Genomic DNA, 14,798 nt, shown 5'->3' with positions numbered 1-14,798 from the left:
CAAGTAAAACCCCCGCCGTTCCCTGCAGGTACGGACGGAGAATTGCCAGGTCCGTGGCCATATGCGCATGGGGCGACCTCCAGCGGTCACATCATACATCATGCCGCCGGCTGCATGCGGACCCAGCCTGCCAGATAGTGCACCCCTGTAATACCTCTCGTCACCCCTACATCACCCTCCACTAGTACCCCCAGCGGAGCGGCTCCCCCCTTCCCGACTGTGGTGGCATTGGACACAGTCCGCAGCCACCATGTGAGGTTGACCAAGTGATCCACACCATTGGAAAGTCGGCCCATCGGGCACAGAGCATTGGGGGACTGCCTTCAGGTGGCGCCCTGAGGTTCTCCCAACGGCGTGCAGCGTACTCACCGATGACGCAGTTTTTGAGGGGGCGGGGCATCTGAAAACAGGCTCCGCCCCCAATTTGGGCATCAAAAGGGATTATCCGGCCAATCGCCGAATGTGATTTCAGCATCGACAATTGGAGAATCCCGCCCTTGGCCGTCTTGGTCCACCTCATTTCCCAGCACCAGATGCAAAAATGTCCACTTTCCAGCTGGACTGAGAAACGACTGATCAAGGAGGATTCCCTGAACACACTTCACAAATTCCTTGTCCTTTACTCTAACGTTTTCCCAATCAATACTCTGGAAATTAAAGTCCCCCAATAACACCACTGTGTACCTCGTGCACATTTCTGTGATGCCCCGAGCAGATTTGCTCCTCTATGTCTCTCTCTCTCCTTATTTAAAGCCATATAGAATACTTAACTAATGGTTACACCCATTTTGCTTCTCAACTGTAACCAAATGGATTCTGTCCCGGCCCCTGCAAGGACATCTTCTCTTTCCAACACTGCAATGTCTTCCCTCATCAGCACTGCCAGGGGACTTCCGGTGGCAACATATAGGTGGATGTCACACGATGGGTGGCTCCTGCTAGAGTTCTTGTTTTTTGGCCCTTTTCAACGGGTTTTGGTAAAGTTGTGGGAATTAGAGGATGCCAAAATCCCACAAAAGAATACGGCACGTAGAGGGACAAGCGTGAATCCCCATGCGAGTCGAAGTTTGGTGCAGAGTTCTGTGGGAGGAAAGATGGCGGATGCAAACTCGCTGGGACGGGAGGGGCTGCGGCCATTACAGTGAACACGTTGGCTGAGGTGATGGTGGTGGAGTTTGAGCGGCAGTTTGCCAAGCATTTTAAGCGGCATGGGAAGGAGATGACGGGAACGCTCAAACAGTGGAGGATTCGCTGACCACGATAAAGGAGGCTGTTGGAAAGGTGTCGGAGACGGTGCAGGAGCTTGGTGAGGTGTTGAAGGGAGTGGAGGAGGCATTGTCGCGGCACAGCGACCAGCTCCCCTCGCTGGGAGAAGAGTTGGAGAAGGTGGAGGAAAGTAATAAAGGGCTGAGGGCCAAAATGGAGGACCTGGAGAACAGGTCACGGCAGCAGCACCTTGGGATCGTGGGACTACCTGAGGGGCTAGAGGTCCCCCGAGGCCGACGGAGTACCTTTCGGGGAGGTTCACCAAGTTGTTGGGGTAGAGAACATCTCTCTCTTTAAGGGCTCATCGGTCACTCTGGCCAAGCCAAAGGCGAATGATCCATCAAGGGATGTGATAATATGTTTTTACAGTTATCAGATGAAGGAGAGGGTCTTGCAATGGGCCAAGCAGAATCGGGAGGTGAGGTGGGAAGACCATAGTATTCGTATATACCAGGACATCACCGCGGAGCTGGCAAGAGGCTGCTGGCCTTTAATAGGGCGAAGGCAGCGCTGTACAGGAGTGATGTGCAGTTCAGGGTGGTCTACCCAGTGAAGCTGAGAGTTACATATAACTCCAAGGGCCATTTCTTTGAGACGGAGGTGGAAACGGAGGCATTTGTGAGGGCTGAAAGACTAGGACTGAACTGAGTTCGGACTTTGATTTCTTATGTTGTGGTTGGGAGGGGATGTTTTGGGGACGGTGGAACATTGGGTCAGGGTTTTCTCCCCTAGCATTTGCCGTTTAGCATGTTTGGTTGCTTAGAAGATCTGGGTGTGCAGGGGTATCTTTGTTGGTCTTGTGTTAGGCATGAGGGGGAGCGGCAGCACGGTGTCGCAGTGATTAGCACTGCTGCCTCATGGTGCCAAGGTCCCAGGTTCGATCCCGGCCCCGGATCACTGTCTGTGTGGAGTTTGCATATTCTCCCCGTGTTTGAGTGGATTGGGCACACTAAATTGCCCCTTAATTGGAAACAATGAATTGGGTACGCTAAATTTATTTTAAATAAAGGTATGTGGGGGGAGGCGGCTCTGGTCTCTTGTATGTTCCCAACCCGGATCCCACAGAGGGGGATATATTGGGACTTCTTAAGCGATTTGGAGCATTTTTGGGATATAAATTGAATTTGAAGAGCGAGTGCTTTTTGCTCTCCCCACCAGAGATGGCAGCTGGCTCGGGGGGGATTACCGTTTTGTGTGGTGACTACTCACTTCAGGTACCTGAGGGTGGCTCGGGATTGGGCCCTGTTCCACAAATTGAATTGTACGAGCCTGCTGTTCAGGGTCAAGGTTGATTTATTGAGGTGGGGTAGCCTCCCCCTAGCGTTGGCAGGCCGGGTGCAGGCGGTAAAGATGAATGTGTTTACCGTTCTTCTTGCCACAAGCGCTTTTTATGGGGATGGAACGGGTGGTTTGGTCATTTGTCTGGGCAGGTAAGGTGGCAAGGATTCAGAAGACGGTTTTTCAGAGAGGGCGGCAGTCAGAGGTTTGGCTCTTCCAAATCTGCTGTGTTATTATTGGGCAGCAAACGCCCAAAAGGTGCGGGGCTGGAGACTATGTGGGTGAGGATTGAGGCAGGCTCTTGTAGGCGGGTCGGTGTTGCGGGCGCTGGCAACGGCGCCTCTTCCATTTTCCCCAGGGAAATATTTAGGTCGTCCGTTGGTGGTTGCAGCCGGGAAATCGAACCTGGGACCCTGGAGCGGTGAAGCAACTGTGCTAACCACTGTGCTACCTTGTTGCCCTTAAACTGAACTCGGTCAGTTAGCTCTGAATCCACCCACGCACAAACACATTTATCCTCCCACTGGTCTCTCTATGCTGTCACTCACTGTGCTGCTACTGTCATTCTTTTATCATTCCCACTGGCCTCACTGTGCTCTCACTCCCAGGCCGAGCAGGAGGGAGCAGTATGTTATGAGGTGAAGATGTGAAGGAGGCAGGGGAAATGAGGGGAAGGGGAGCGCAGCAGGTGAATCTGTGAGGAGACCCAGGAGAGTGACAGGATGAGGGAGAGTGGTGGGGGAAGTGATGGGGGAGCAGGAAGAATGACAGGGAAAGGAAGGTTTACACATTCTCCCAGTGTCTGCGTGGGTCTCACTCCCACAACCCAAAGATGTGCATGCTAGGAGGATTGGCCACATTAAATTGGCCCTTAATTGGGAAAAATAAATTGGGTACTCTAAATTTATTTTTTTTGAAGTATTTCATGCAGGCATCTGTCTGGGATGCCGTTGTCCCTGATGTCAGTCTCTTACATGGGATCTGCAGACTTGCAGACGGTTCTCCATTGTTGCACGTTTTACTATGGGCGTAAAACGCGTTTATTGGAGTGTATTAACACGCCTCCGAGTTCGACGTGTGCTTAACACTACTAGGCTCTGTTCTATGTAATTATTTAGCTCTGGAGTCGCCAGTTGCCGTATAGGCAACGTCACAAGTATTCCAAGGTCAAGTTCAAAGTAATAAAGACGATACACCGATTAGTAAAGTTCAAACGATCAATATTTATTATACAGTTATAATAAATACTCATGCACACACTAAGAGACTAAGCTATAACTAAACTTAAGCAAACAGAATACTTATCTAACAGGAACAGGCAAGGTCAGAGAACGAGGCCTTCGTCCTGGTCTTGTACTGCAGCCTTCAGCAAGCGTTCTGGTACTTGGGAGTCTAGTGGGCTTGGATCGCGTAGCGAGCGTTGAACTTACGGTTTCGGCGGCTGGTGCTCAACGGCTGGAGTCAGGATGCAAGATGTCAGTCAGAGCCGGAGCACGAGTTTAACAGACCGGGCTCTGTGGGGGATTTGCTTTTATACCCCTCTCTAATGTCCTTGCCCCCTTCTAGGCGGGCTCTACCTTTCGGTACCGATTGGAACGTTTCCAAACGGCTACCTTCGAAATCCTCCAATGCGGGGCTTCCCTCGATGTTGGGGGGTGGTTTCGATATTCGTTACTCTGGTGCCATTCTGTCTACTCCACCAATTAAGTGCTACATTGAGATGGAAATGTTGCCATTGTGTGCGCCTGGATCTGGGCTGCCTCATCGGAATGTTAAGCGCTTTGCCATTAACACCTTTGGCTTGGAGATCTGCACCTGGCCAGAAAACTGGTTTGCTGCTTGCAAAATGCTAATTAGTTGAGAGCAGGCTGTCTGTTCTCACTAAACAGGCTTTCCCTGCTGTCGTCCATTTTAGTTTGGCTCAGTGTCCATTTTGCGTGGCCAGCATGGCTACACCATCTAATGTTGTGATGCAAATAAACACAAGTTTTGGAATTTTTTATTAGCTTCTCTCCACTGCTCTTAAACACACTGATGCTCGATATGCCTTCCTGCACTGGAATCAGGACTCATTGTTCTGTCTCCTGCTAAAAGCCACCCTTCCCCTAAAAAAACCCATAACTCTGTATTTATGGTAGCACAGTGGTTAGCATTGTTGCTTCTAAGCTCCAGCGTCCCAGGTTCGATTCCTGACTTGGGTCACTGGCTGTGTGGAGTCTGCACGTTCTCCCTGTGTCTGCGTGGGTTTCCTCCGGGTGCTCCGGTTTCTTCCCACAAGTCCCAAAAGACGTTGCTGTTAGGTAATTTGGACATTCTGAATTCTCCCTCTGTGTACCCGAACAGGCGCCGGAATGTGGCAACTCGGGGCTTTTCACAGTAACTTCATTGCAGTGTTAATGTAAGCCTACTTATATTATTAGTATCCCAAATTACAACTTAAACGATTTGATCATTTTTTTTACCTTGGTCTTCCACTATCTGCCATGGCCCTTCCCTCAGCTTCTCAGTAATATAACAGGACCAACAGCGACAGGTCGATTTCCCAAGAGAAATAGGAATGATAATCATGGAAAGCTGGCAAAATCAGGAGAGGAGTTATACAAAGAAAGATATCAATTTGCTTCCCTTGCAATCTGCCCCATCCAATTAAGATTATGCATTTGCTTCCTTTCTCAAATCGCTTTCCTTTCATCCTTCCATGTCAGTTTGTTTCTTTTGTAAAATCTCGTCTTTCTGATTCTTGCAATTCATCCCAGGGAATGTATGTCCTGCCTTTAGATACTCAGCTGGAATTTCAGAGTGCGGTGCTCCGCCTGTGATCTCAAAGGAACCAACCCAGTGAAATATCACCAGTGGTGAAAATCAACCAACTATGCCACTTCACGGACAGCACGGTGGCGCAGTGGTTAGCATTGCAGTCTCACGGCACCGAGGTCCCAGGTTCGATCCCGGCTCTGGGTCACTGCCCGTGTGGAGTTTGCACATTCTCCCCGTGGGTTTCGCCCCCACAACACAGAGATGTGCAAGGTAGGTAGATTGGCCACCCTAAATTGCTCCTTAATTGGGTACTCTAAATTTTAAAAATAGATATTTTTTTTAAACTGCGCCACTTCTCCAAGGTTTCCAGCGATCTGAATAAGCTTTGATGAGAAATTGGGAGATTCCCATGGCAATTCTCCCATACTGTGTAAAATAATGGGAGCCTGACCTCCATCTCCTCAGACTTGTAATGCACATATAGGTGTCTCACTTGTCGCCATTTCAAAATTTTAATTTTAAAAAAATTAGAAGATTTGACAGATTAGTTTGTGCTGCTGAAGGTGCTGTGATCCGTTATGATGGAATCTTCACCTCTCTCTGTAATAAAAGAAACATTTTGATTCACACTTTTTTTATTCGTTCTTGGATTATGGGCGTCACTGGCTGGGCCACAATTTAATCCCCATCCCTGAGGGCATTTGAGAGTCTCCAAAGTGCCAAAAGCTGTTGACAATGTCTGGTTGTAAACTTATGCTTTTAACCACCCATTTAATTCCAACATGAGACCTCAAGGATAGTTAATCAGCAACATTACCTGCATATGAGGCTCAAGTGATTCAAGTTGCCATGGAGATGGGGAGAGTCCCCAGGGTCAGGCGACAAGTTTTCTTAAAATGCAGATCACTGAACCTCACAGTTTTGTATGCCAGGGATATGGGTGGGATCTTGCACTCAGATTGAAAAGACCAAGGGCGGGATGCTCCGAACCCCCGCCGGGTCGGAGAATTGCCGGGGGGGGGGGGGGCGGCGTGAATCTCACCCCCGCTGGCTGCTGAATGCACCGGCGCCGGGGTTCTGGTGGGGCAGGAATCACAGCGCGACAGTCGGCGGCTGCTGGCAGCGGCCCCCCTGGCGATTCTCCGGCCCGCAATGGGCTGAGTGGCCACCCGTGTTCGGCTGATCCTGCTGGTGGAAATCACAACTGGTCCTTACTGGTGAGACCACGGGTGGCCTGCAGAGTCCTTGGGGGGGGGGGGGGGGAATGCGGGAGGATCTGGCCCCGGGGGCGTGCCCGCACGGTGGCCTGGCTTGCAATCGGAGCTCACCGATCCGCAGGCGGGCCTGCGCCTTGGGAGCAGTCTTTCCATGGCTGGTGCGAAGAAGAACCCCCCCGTGCCAGCGCTGGGATGACGCCAGCACACGCAAACACAGGGAGAACGTGCGTGGCCCGCCCACACAGTGGCCCACCCCACCGGTTCATGGAGAATCCCGCCCTCAAATTCATGATGATTTAAAACAAGACTGGAAGATTCACCTAGCATTAGCTGGTGGGAGAATCTTCAGGAAAAACTGACACCATGAAAGACAATTCTAGGGTTAAAAGTTACAAGGATGGGAAAGGAAAAGAATGGAAGTAAACTCTCAGAAGCTAATAAATCACTTTGGATTGGGTCTGGGAAAATTGAATGTCTACTTAAGGGACAGGGTGGCAGGCGTGGGATTTTAGATTGTGGTAAAAGTTAATGGGGAAAGTTATTTTCTGCTGCTTGAAGCTCCTTTAGGGGCAGCACGGTAGCATTGTGGATAGCATAATTGCTTCACAACTCCAGGGTCCCAGGTTCGATTCTAGCTTGGGTCACTGTCTGTGCGGAGTCTGCACATCCTCCCCGTGTGTGCATGGGTTTCCTCCGGGTGCTCCGGTTTCCTCCCACAGTCCAAAGATGTGCAGGTTAGGTAGATTGGCCATGATAAGTTGCCCTTAGTGTCCAAAATTGCCCTTAGTGTTGGGTGGGGTTATGGGGATCGGGTGGAGGTGTTAACCTTGGGTAGGGTGCTCTTTCCAAGAGCTGGTGCAGACTCGATGGGCCGAATGGCCTCCTTCTGCACTGTAAATTCTATGATAACTATGATAAGTTGCCTACAAGATAATGTTTAGCAAATGTTGTTTTTAGTTTGTTTGTTGCTGAATGTCTTAAAACTTGAATATCTTGTGCAAATCCTTTTTATTGACCACAGGGAATCAGTCTCAATGGTGAGTGTGATACTTGTAGTTTAACCTTTCTCCATTCATATGCAGAACTGCGATCTTAAAGTAGATGGGAAATATTAAAATGTGATTTTTTTTCTTTTGAATTATTGGCCAAAATGTTCTGGCCCTTCCCGCTGGGGGGGATCTTCTGATCCCAATGGTGGCGACCCCTCCCCGTGGCACGTTCCTCAGCGGAAGGTGCGGGGCACACAAAGCCCCATAGATATCAGTAGGATCGGAAGGCCCTGTGCTAAGCAATGGTGGGCCACCTCAACCATTGGAAAATATGCTCCGGGTGGGCTGGAAAATGCCACCCACTGTTTTGGGATCAAAGTGCCAGATTTTCAACATACCTATCTTTTATACAGCTTGTGGCTCCTCAGCTGCATTCTCCAGTAGAATTGTTGGTGGCACAGACTCGGCAGATGGTGAATGGCCTTGGCAGGTTAGCCTCCGGATCGGACAACACATCTGTGGTGCTTCCATCATCTCTGACAGATGGCTCGTCTCTGCAGCCCACTGCTTTCTGTGAGTACAGGGGTTCCTGATCCTTCATTTGCCTGGCTGAATAAAACAAGTGGCACATTAAACTCTATAAATAGAACTTCAGTTATCATTTTTTGTTATATTTTGAACTTTCAACAAGAATTTGACAAATATTTGTGTGAAAAGCTGCCGGTTAAGCTTGAAGGTTTGGGTATTGAAGGTAGAAAAGGGGGAATGGACACAAGAAATTGGCTAAAGGATTGGAAGTGATGTGCACTTGTCAGTGGAGTTGGATTTGAGTGAGAATAAAGGGGTAAGTAGGGTACTTCAAAGAAATAATTGTGTCTTCAGAGGCTGCTTAGGTAGTAGAAATCGAATTACCACAAAATACGTAAATGGCAGAACAATGCTCAATTAAAATTAACTAAAATGTACAGGAGAATACATCGCACATGTACACCTTGCAAGGCATTGATGAGGCTCGGGATGAGCTGGAAATATTCCTACAGAGTTTTCATAGACTCAGGGCATGATCCAATGTCTGCGTCTCGCCTGGCGGGGGATCCTTGCAAGCCGGTTAGGTCGTGGGATAAGCAAAAATCAGGTGCCACGCCAGGCGTCGATCTGTTTCCAACTTAACCAGTCCTCTCCCTTAGGCGGGAACCTGAACCCGTCTAGACATGGTGAGACTCCAATTGAGACCAATTAAGGACAAACTCCATTTCATTATTGGGATGGACGCCCTATCTAATGGAGATTGAACCGGCTCCCCAGCAAGAGGGTATGCGGGCGTTCTTTAGCACACCTATTTGAAAACAGGAACCAAGCACAATGGCTGCTGAGGGGATCGGAGGAGGTGAATAGCTATCTTCAAAATCGGGCGTGGAGCCTGGGGGCACTGGAGCTGCTGCCCTGTTGCTCGGGGTGGAGGGGGAGGAGGTCTCGGTACTGGGGGAGGCAATGGGTCTGGTCGGAGAACTGGGTTCCATCGGTGTGGAGATGCCCCTGGGCTAGGGATTTTTTGAGGAGCTCCCATGGGTCCCACAGGCCACCCTCTCGGATTGTGTATCACCATAGCGGGGGCGACTTCAGCTGCTGCCTCCCATCAAATACCCCAGGATAGAGCCCTGTCCGTGGTAATATGCTGAAGGTCACTTTTACTCCCTCTGACTGTGAGCAGCCTCTGGCTGCACAGCTGAAAGCTATTGCTAATAGGGAATTGGTGATGTTAGCTATATGAGCACTTCACAGCTCTCGAGTGGAATCTCATGGGTAGAAAAGCCATGTCAGAGGCAACTGTTATTGCTTATGATGTGTATGTGTGATTGTACGGCTATGGTGAGTGTTTAATGTGTATATGGTGAGTGTTTGTGTGTATGGTGAGTGTGTGTGTGTGTATATAGTGAGTGTGTGTGTGTATATAATGAGTGTTTGTGTGTATGGTGAGTGTGTGTGCATGTGTGTGTATACAGCGAGTGTTTGTGTGTATATGGTGCGTGTGTGTGTGTGTGGGTATATGGTGAATGTTTGTGTGTGGCATCTGGTCAGTGTTTGTGCATGTATGGTGAGTGTGTGTGTGTATATGGTGTGTGTGTGTTTATGGTGAGTGTGTGTGTATGGTGTGTGTGTGTGTATGGTGAGTGTGTGTGTGTGTGTGAATATGGTGTGTGTGTGTGTATGGGTGAGTGTGTGGGTCTATGGTGAGTGTTTATGTGTCTATGGTGAGTGCTTGTGTGTGTATAGTGATTGTGTGTGTGTATGGTAAGTGTTTGTGTCTATATGGTGAGTGTGTGTGTGTGTGGTGAGTGTGCGTGTGTGTCTGGTGTGTGTGTGTATGTGTGTTTATAGTGAGTGTTTGTGTGTCTATGGTGAGTGTTTGTGTGTATGGTGTGTGTGTATAGTGAGTGTGTGTATAGTGAATGTGTGTGTGTGTATGGTGAGTGCTTGTGTGCGTATGGTGATTGTGTGTGTCTATGGTAAGTGTTTGTGTGTGTATGGTGAGTGTTTGTATGTTTCTGGTATGTGTGTGGGTGTATGGCAAGTGTGCATGTGCGTTCATAATGAGTGTTTGTGTGTATACGGTGAGTGTGCATGTGTGTATGGTGAGTTTTTGTGTGTCTGTGGTGTGTGTGTATGTACGTGGTAAGTGTTTGTATAGTGAGTGTTTGTGTGTATATGGTGAGTGTTTGTGTGTCTGGTGTATGTGTGTGTGGTGAGTGTTTGAGTGTGTGATGAGTGTGTATGGTGAGTGTGTGTGTGTATGGTGCGCATGTGTGTATGGTATGTCTGTGTGTGTGTCTATGGTGAGTGTGTGTATGGTGAATGTCTGTGTGTGTGAATGGTGAGTTTATGTGTGTGTATGGTGAGTGTGTGTGCATATGGTGAGTGTGTGTGTGTGGTGAATGTGTGTGTATATGGTGAGTGTGTGTGTGGTGAGTGTGTGTGTATATGGTGAGTGTGTGTGTGTGTGGTGAGTGTGTGTGCATATGGTGAGTGTGTGTGTGGTGAGTGTGTGTGTATATGGTGAGTGTGTGTGTGGTGAGTGTGTGTGCATATGGTGAGTGTGTGTGTGTGGTGAATGTGTGTGTATATGGTGAGTGTGTGTGTGGTGAGTGTGTGTGTATATGGTGAGTGTGTGTGTGTGTGGTGAGTGTGTGTGCATATGGTGAGTGTGTGTGTGTGGTGAGTGTGTGTGTATATGGTGAGTGTGTGTGTGTGGTGAGTGTGTGTGTATATGGTGAGTGTGTGTGTGTCTAGTGAATGTGTGTGTATGGTGAGTGTTTGTGTGTGTATAGTGAATGTGTGTGTATGGTGAGTGTTTGTGTGTGTATAGTGAATGTGTGTATATGGTGAGTGTGTGTGTGTGGTGAGTGTGTGTGTATATGGTGAGTGTGTGTGTGTCTAGTGAATGTGTGTGTATGGTGAGTGTTTGTGTGTGTATAGTGAATGTGTGTGTATGGTGAGTGTTTGTGTGTGTATAGTGAATGTGTGTATATGGTGAGTGTGTGTGTGTGGTGAGTGTGTGTGTATATGGTGAGTGTGTGTGTGTCTAGTGAATGTGTGTGTATGGTGAGTGTTTGTGTGTGTATAGTGAATGTGTGTATATGGTGAGTGTGTGTGTGTGTGGTGAGTGTGTGTGTATATGGTGAGTGTGTGTGTGGTGAGTGTGTGTGTATATGGTGAGTGTGTGTGTGTGGTGAGTGTGTGTGTATATGGTGAGTGTGTGTGTGTCTAGTGAATGTGTGTGTATGGTGAGTGTGTGTGTGTCTAGTGAATGTGTGTGTATGGTGAGTGTTTGTGTGTGTATAGTGAATGTGTGTATATGGTGAGTGTGTGTGTGTGTGGTGAGTGTGTGTGTATATGGTGAGTGTGTGTGTGTGGTGAGTGTGTGTGTATATGGTGAGTGTGTGTGTGTCTAGTGAATGTGTGTGTATGGTGAGTGTGTGTGTGTATAGTGAATGTGTGTGTATGGTGAGTGTGTGTGTGTATAGTGAATGTGTGTGTATGGTGAGTGTTTGTGTGTGTATAGTGAATGTGTGTGTATATGGTGAGTGTGTGTGTGTGGTGAGTGTGTGTGTATATGGTGAGTGTGTGTGTGGTGAGTGTGTGTGTATATGGTGAGTGTGTGTGTGTATAGTGAATGTGTGTGTATGGTGAGTGTTTGTGTGTGTATAGTGAATGTGTGTATATGGTGAGTGTGTGTGTGTGGTGAGTGTGTGTGTATATGGTGAGTGTGTGTGTGTCTAGTGAATGTGTGTGTATGGTGAGTGTTTGTGTGTGTATAGTGAATGTGTGTATATGGTGAGTGTGTGTGTGTATAGTGAATGTGTGTATATGGTGAGTGTTTGTGTGTGTATAGTGAATGTGTGTGTATGGTGAGTGTGTGTGTGTGTATAGTGAATGTGTGTATATGGTGAGTGTTTGTGTGTATAGTGAATGTGTGTGTGTATGGTGAGTGTTTGTGTGTGTATAGTGAATGTGTGTGTGTATAGTGAATGTGTGTGTATAGTGAGTGTGTGTGTATGGTGAGTGTTTGTGTGTGTATAGTGAATGTGTGTGTATATGGTGAGTGTGTGTGTGTATAGTGAATGTGTGTGTATGGTGTGAGTGTGTGTGTATGGTGAGTGTGTGTGTGTATAGTGAATGTGTGTATATGGTGAGTGTTTGTGTGTGGTGAGTGTGTGTGTATATGGTGAGTGTGTGTGTGTATAGTGAATGTGTGTGTATATGGTGAGTGTGTGTGTATAGTGAGTGTGTGTGTATGGTGAGTGTGTGTGTGTATAGTGAATGTGTGTATATGGTGAGTGTGTGTGTGTATAGTGAATGTGTGTATATGGTGAGTGTGTGTGTGTGGTGAGTGTGTGTGTATATGGTGAGTGTGTGTGTGTGGTGAATGTGTGTGTATGGTGAGTGTTTGTGTGTGTATAGTGAATGTGTGTGTATGGTGAGTGTGTGTGTGTGGTGAGTGTGTGTGTATATGGTGAGTGTGTGTGTGTGGTGAGTGTGTGTGTATGGTGAGTGTTTGTGTGTGTATAGTGAATGTGTGTGTGCACGCACATGTCTGAAATGAGAATCCATCTCTTCAGCAGCTCTTCCAGTTTTAAATGAATTTGTTAACAGAAGTTTCGCATCACTTCTCCCATTAAAATCATAAAAAGTAAACAGTATTTGTTGAGTAACAGAACATTTTAATGATAATAAATGTATACATACAAGTTACAGAAACATATTTTACGTTTGTTTTGAAGGGGACAGCACGGTAGCTTCACAGCTCCAGGGTCCCAGGTTCGATTCCCCGCTGGGTCACTGTCTGTGCAGAGTCTGCACATTCTCCCCCTGTCTGCGTGGGTTTCCTCCGGGTGCTCCGGTTTCCTCCCACAGTCCAAAGATGTGCAGGTTAGGTGGATTGGCCATGCTAAATTGCCCTGAGTGTCCAAAAAGGCTAGATGGTGTTACTGGGTTGTGGTGGCATGGCCTTAAGTGGTGTGCTCTTTCCAAGGGCCGGTGCAGACTCGATGGGCCGAGTGGCGTCCTTCTGCACTGTAAATTCTATGATCTATGATCTTGAATGTTTATGCGTACCTATTGCAGAATAATAATCATTTTTTGTGATTTAATTCTTCAACATAACATAACATAATCTTCCACCTAATCCTTTGGTTTGTTATTTCATTAACAGACTGTTGGTGAATATGAGGCAAAACTGGGATGAATTGGCATAAGAGATGGGCATGCTTCCTCTTTGTTTTGCTGGGTCTGGAACAGAGCAACTCAGATACCTGCATCAAGCAATAGTGCAGGACAATAATTGGCAAGACATGATTTCACCTGCTTATGGCCTCATGCACTTGACATGCCATTGCAGCATCTGAAATCAATGGTACATCACAACGGTACATCACAAGCGCAGTGCAAGACTTTGAGACGACGCTACGCGCGATGATCCAAAAAATAAAGATTTATTTGGCAGTCACGGATATTCAAAAGGGAATTGATATAGACTTGAGAAGGAAACACGTGTAGGGCTTTGGGAATTGGAGAGACAATATAAAATAATGAGTTCAACTCCAAACGGAGTGGAGGAGCAGAGGGACCTGGTTGTACATGTGCATCATTAAAGGTGGCAGGGCAGGTTGAGGGAGCAGTTAAAAAAGCAAGCAGTATCCTCAGCTGTATTACTGGGGGCATAGAACACAAGAGCTAGGAGGTTCTGATGAACTGATGTAAGTCAGTAGTTTGGCCTCAGGTGAAGTATAGCATCCAGTCTGGGCACCGCACTTTACGAAGGATGTAACGGCATTTGAGAGTGCGCAGAAAATAATTACAAGACTATTTCCAGGGATGAGAAACTAAAGTTATGAAGATAGATTGGAGAAGTTAGGACTATTTTCCTCGGAGCAGAGAAGGCCAAGAGGAGAATTGATGGAACTAATCAAAATCAAGAAGGGTGAGCACTGATGCACCATCAATTGGACACGAGACGAAGATGAGATCCAAACAAAAGGCTTTAATGCACAAGATGTGTGCCCGGCAGCAGACGTACAGAAGAATGGCCGACTGCCGGGAAGCACGAGTTCTTATATCCCGCCTTGTAGGCGGAGCGACCTACCTCTCAGCCAATCGCTGAGAGGCACATGACCTACCCGGGCCAATGGGCAGCGAGTCCTCTGCACCAATAGCAGCTCACTTCTAAAGTACCATAATACCCCTAGTCATACTGCCACATTCACCCCTTGTTGAGAAAGACGCGGGGGGGGGGGGGGAATGCGGGCATGAGGGGGGTTGGTGTCCCGTGAGTACGTGAGATTGGTAGAATGACTAGAGATGTGTGGTGAATGTAATTCACACTGTATTGTATTGTGGGCTCTGTATTCACACTGTATTGTATTGTGTCCTTGTGGGCTCTGTCTGTGAGCTGTTGCGCGGCTCTGCCCACAGGGGGAGATGAGGAGCTTGTACAGGGCTCCACCCTCGGCTCTGCCCATGGCCCCTCCCACTACCGGAAGTATAAAGTGCTGCAGCCGTGTGAGCCTGCCTCAGTTCTTCTGGTCACAGGCAGGCTCAGTTGTAAGTCTATTAAAACCACAGTTTACTTCCAATCGTGTTCCGAGTGACTTGATGGTCACATTAAGATGCTTAGGCCATACCGTTGTATCGGTGGCTGCCCACTGACCCGTAACTTATGTGCAAAAGGAAAAACAACAACTATGTACAGTGTGCATAACCGGGGGGGGGGGGGGGGGGGGGGGGAGAGAGAATG

General features: G+C 47.9%; 1 protein-coding gene across 4 annotated transcripts in view; it reads left to right on the top strand.

Annotated features, from left to right (window-relative positions):
• LOC119970195 (transmembrane protease serine 9-like) overlaps positions 1 to 14,798 on the top strand; it is a 122,682-nt gene that overhangs the window by 89,937 nt on the left and 17,947 nt on the right. For all 4 annotated transcript variants that reach the window (XM_038804439.1, XM_038804440.1, XM_038804442.1 and 1 more), the window contains one exon: positions 7,921 to 8,080. In XM_038804439.1, coding sequence (XP_038660367.1) covers positions 7,921 to 8,080 — 160 coding nt within the window. The remainder of the gene's footprint in view (positions 1 to 7,920; positions 8,081 to 14,798) is intronic.

This window comes from Scyliorhinus canicula, chromosome 8, assembly GCF_902713615.1.
Source record: "Scyliorhinus canicula chromosome 8, sScyCan1.1, whole genome shotgun sequence".
Classification (NCBI taxonomy): Eukaryota; Metazoa; Chordata; class Chondrichthyes; order Carcharhiniformes; family Scyliorhinidae; genus Scyliorhinus; species Scyliorhinus canicula.
Note: the sequence above shows the minus strand (reverse complement) of the source record. Positions and strands in the feature narration are given on the sequence as shown.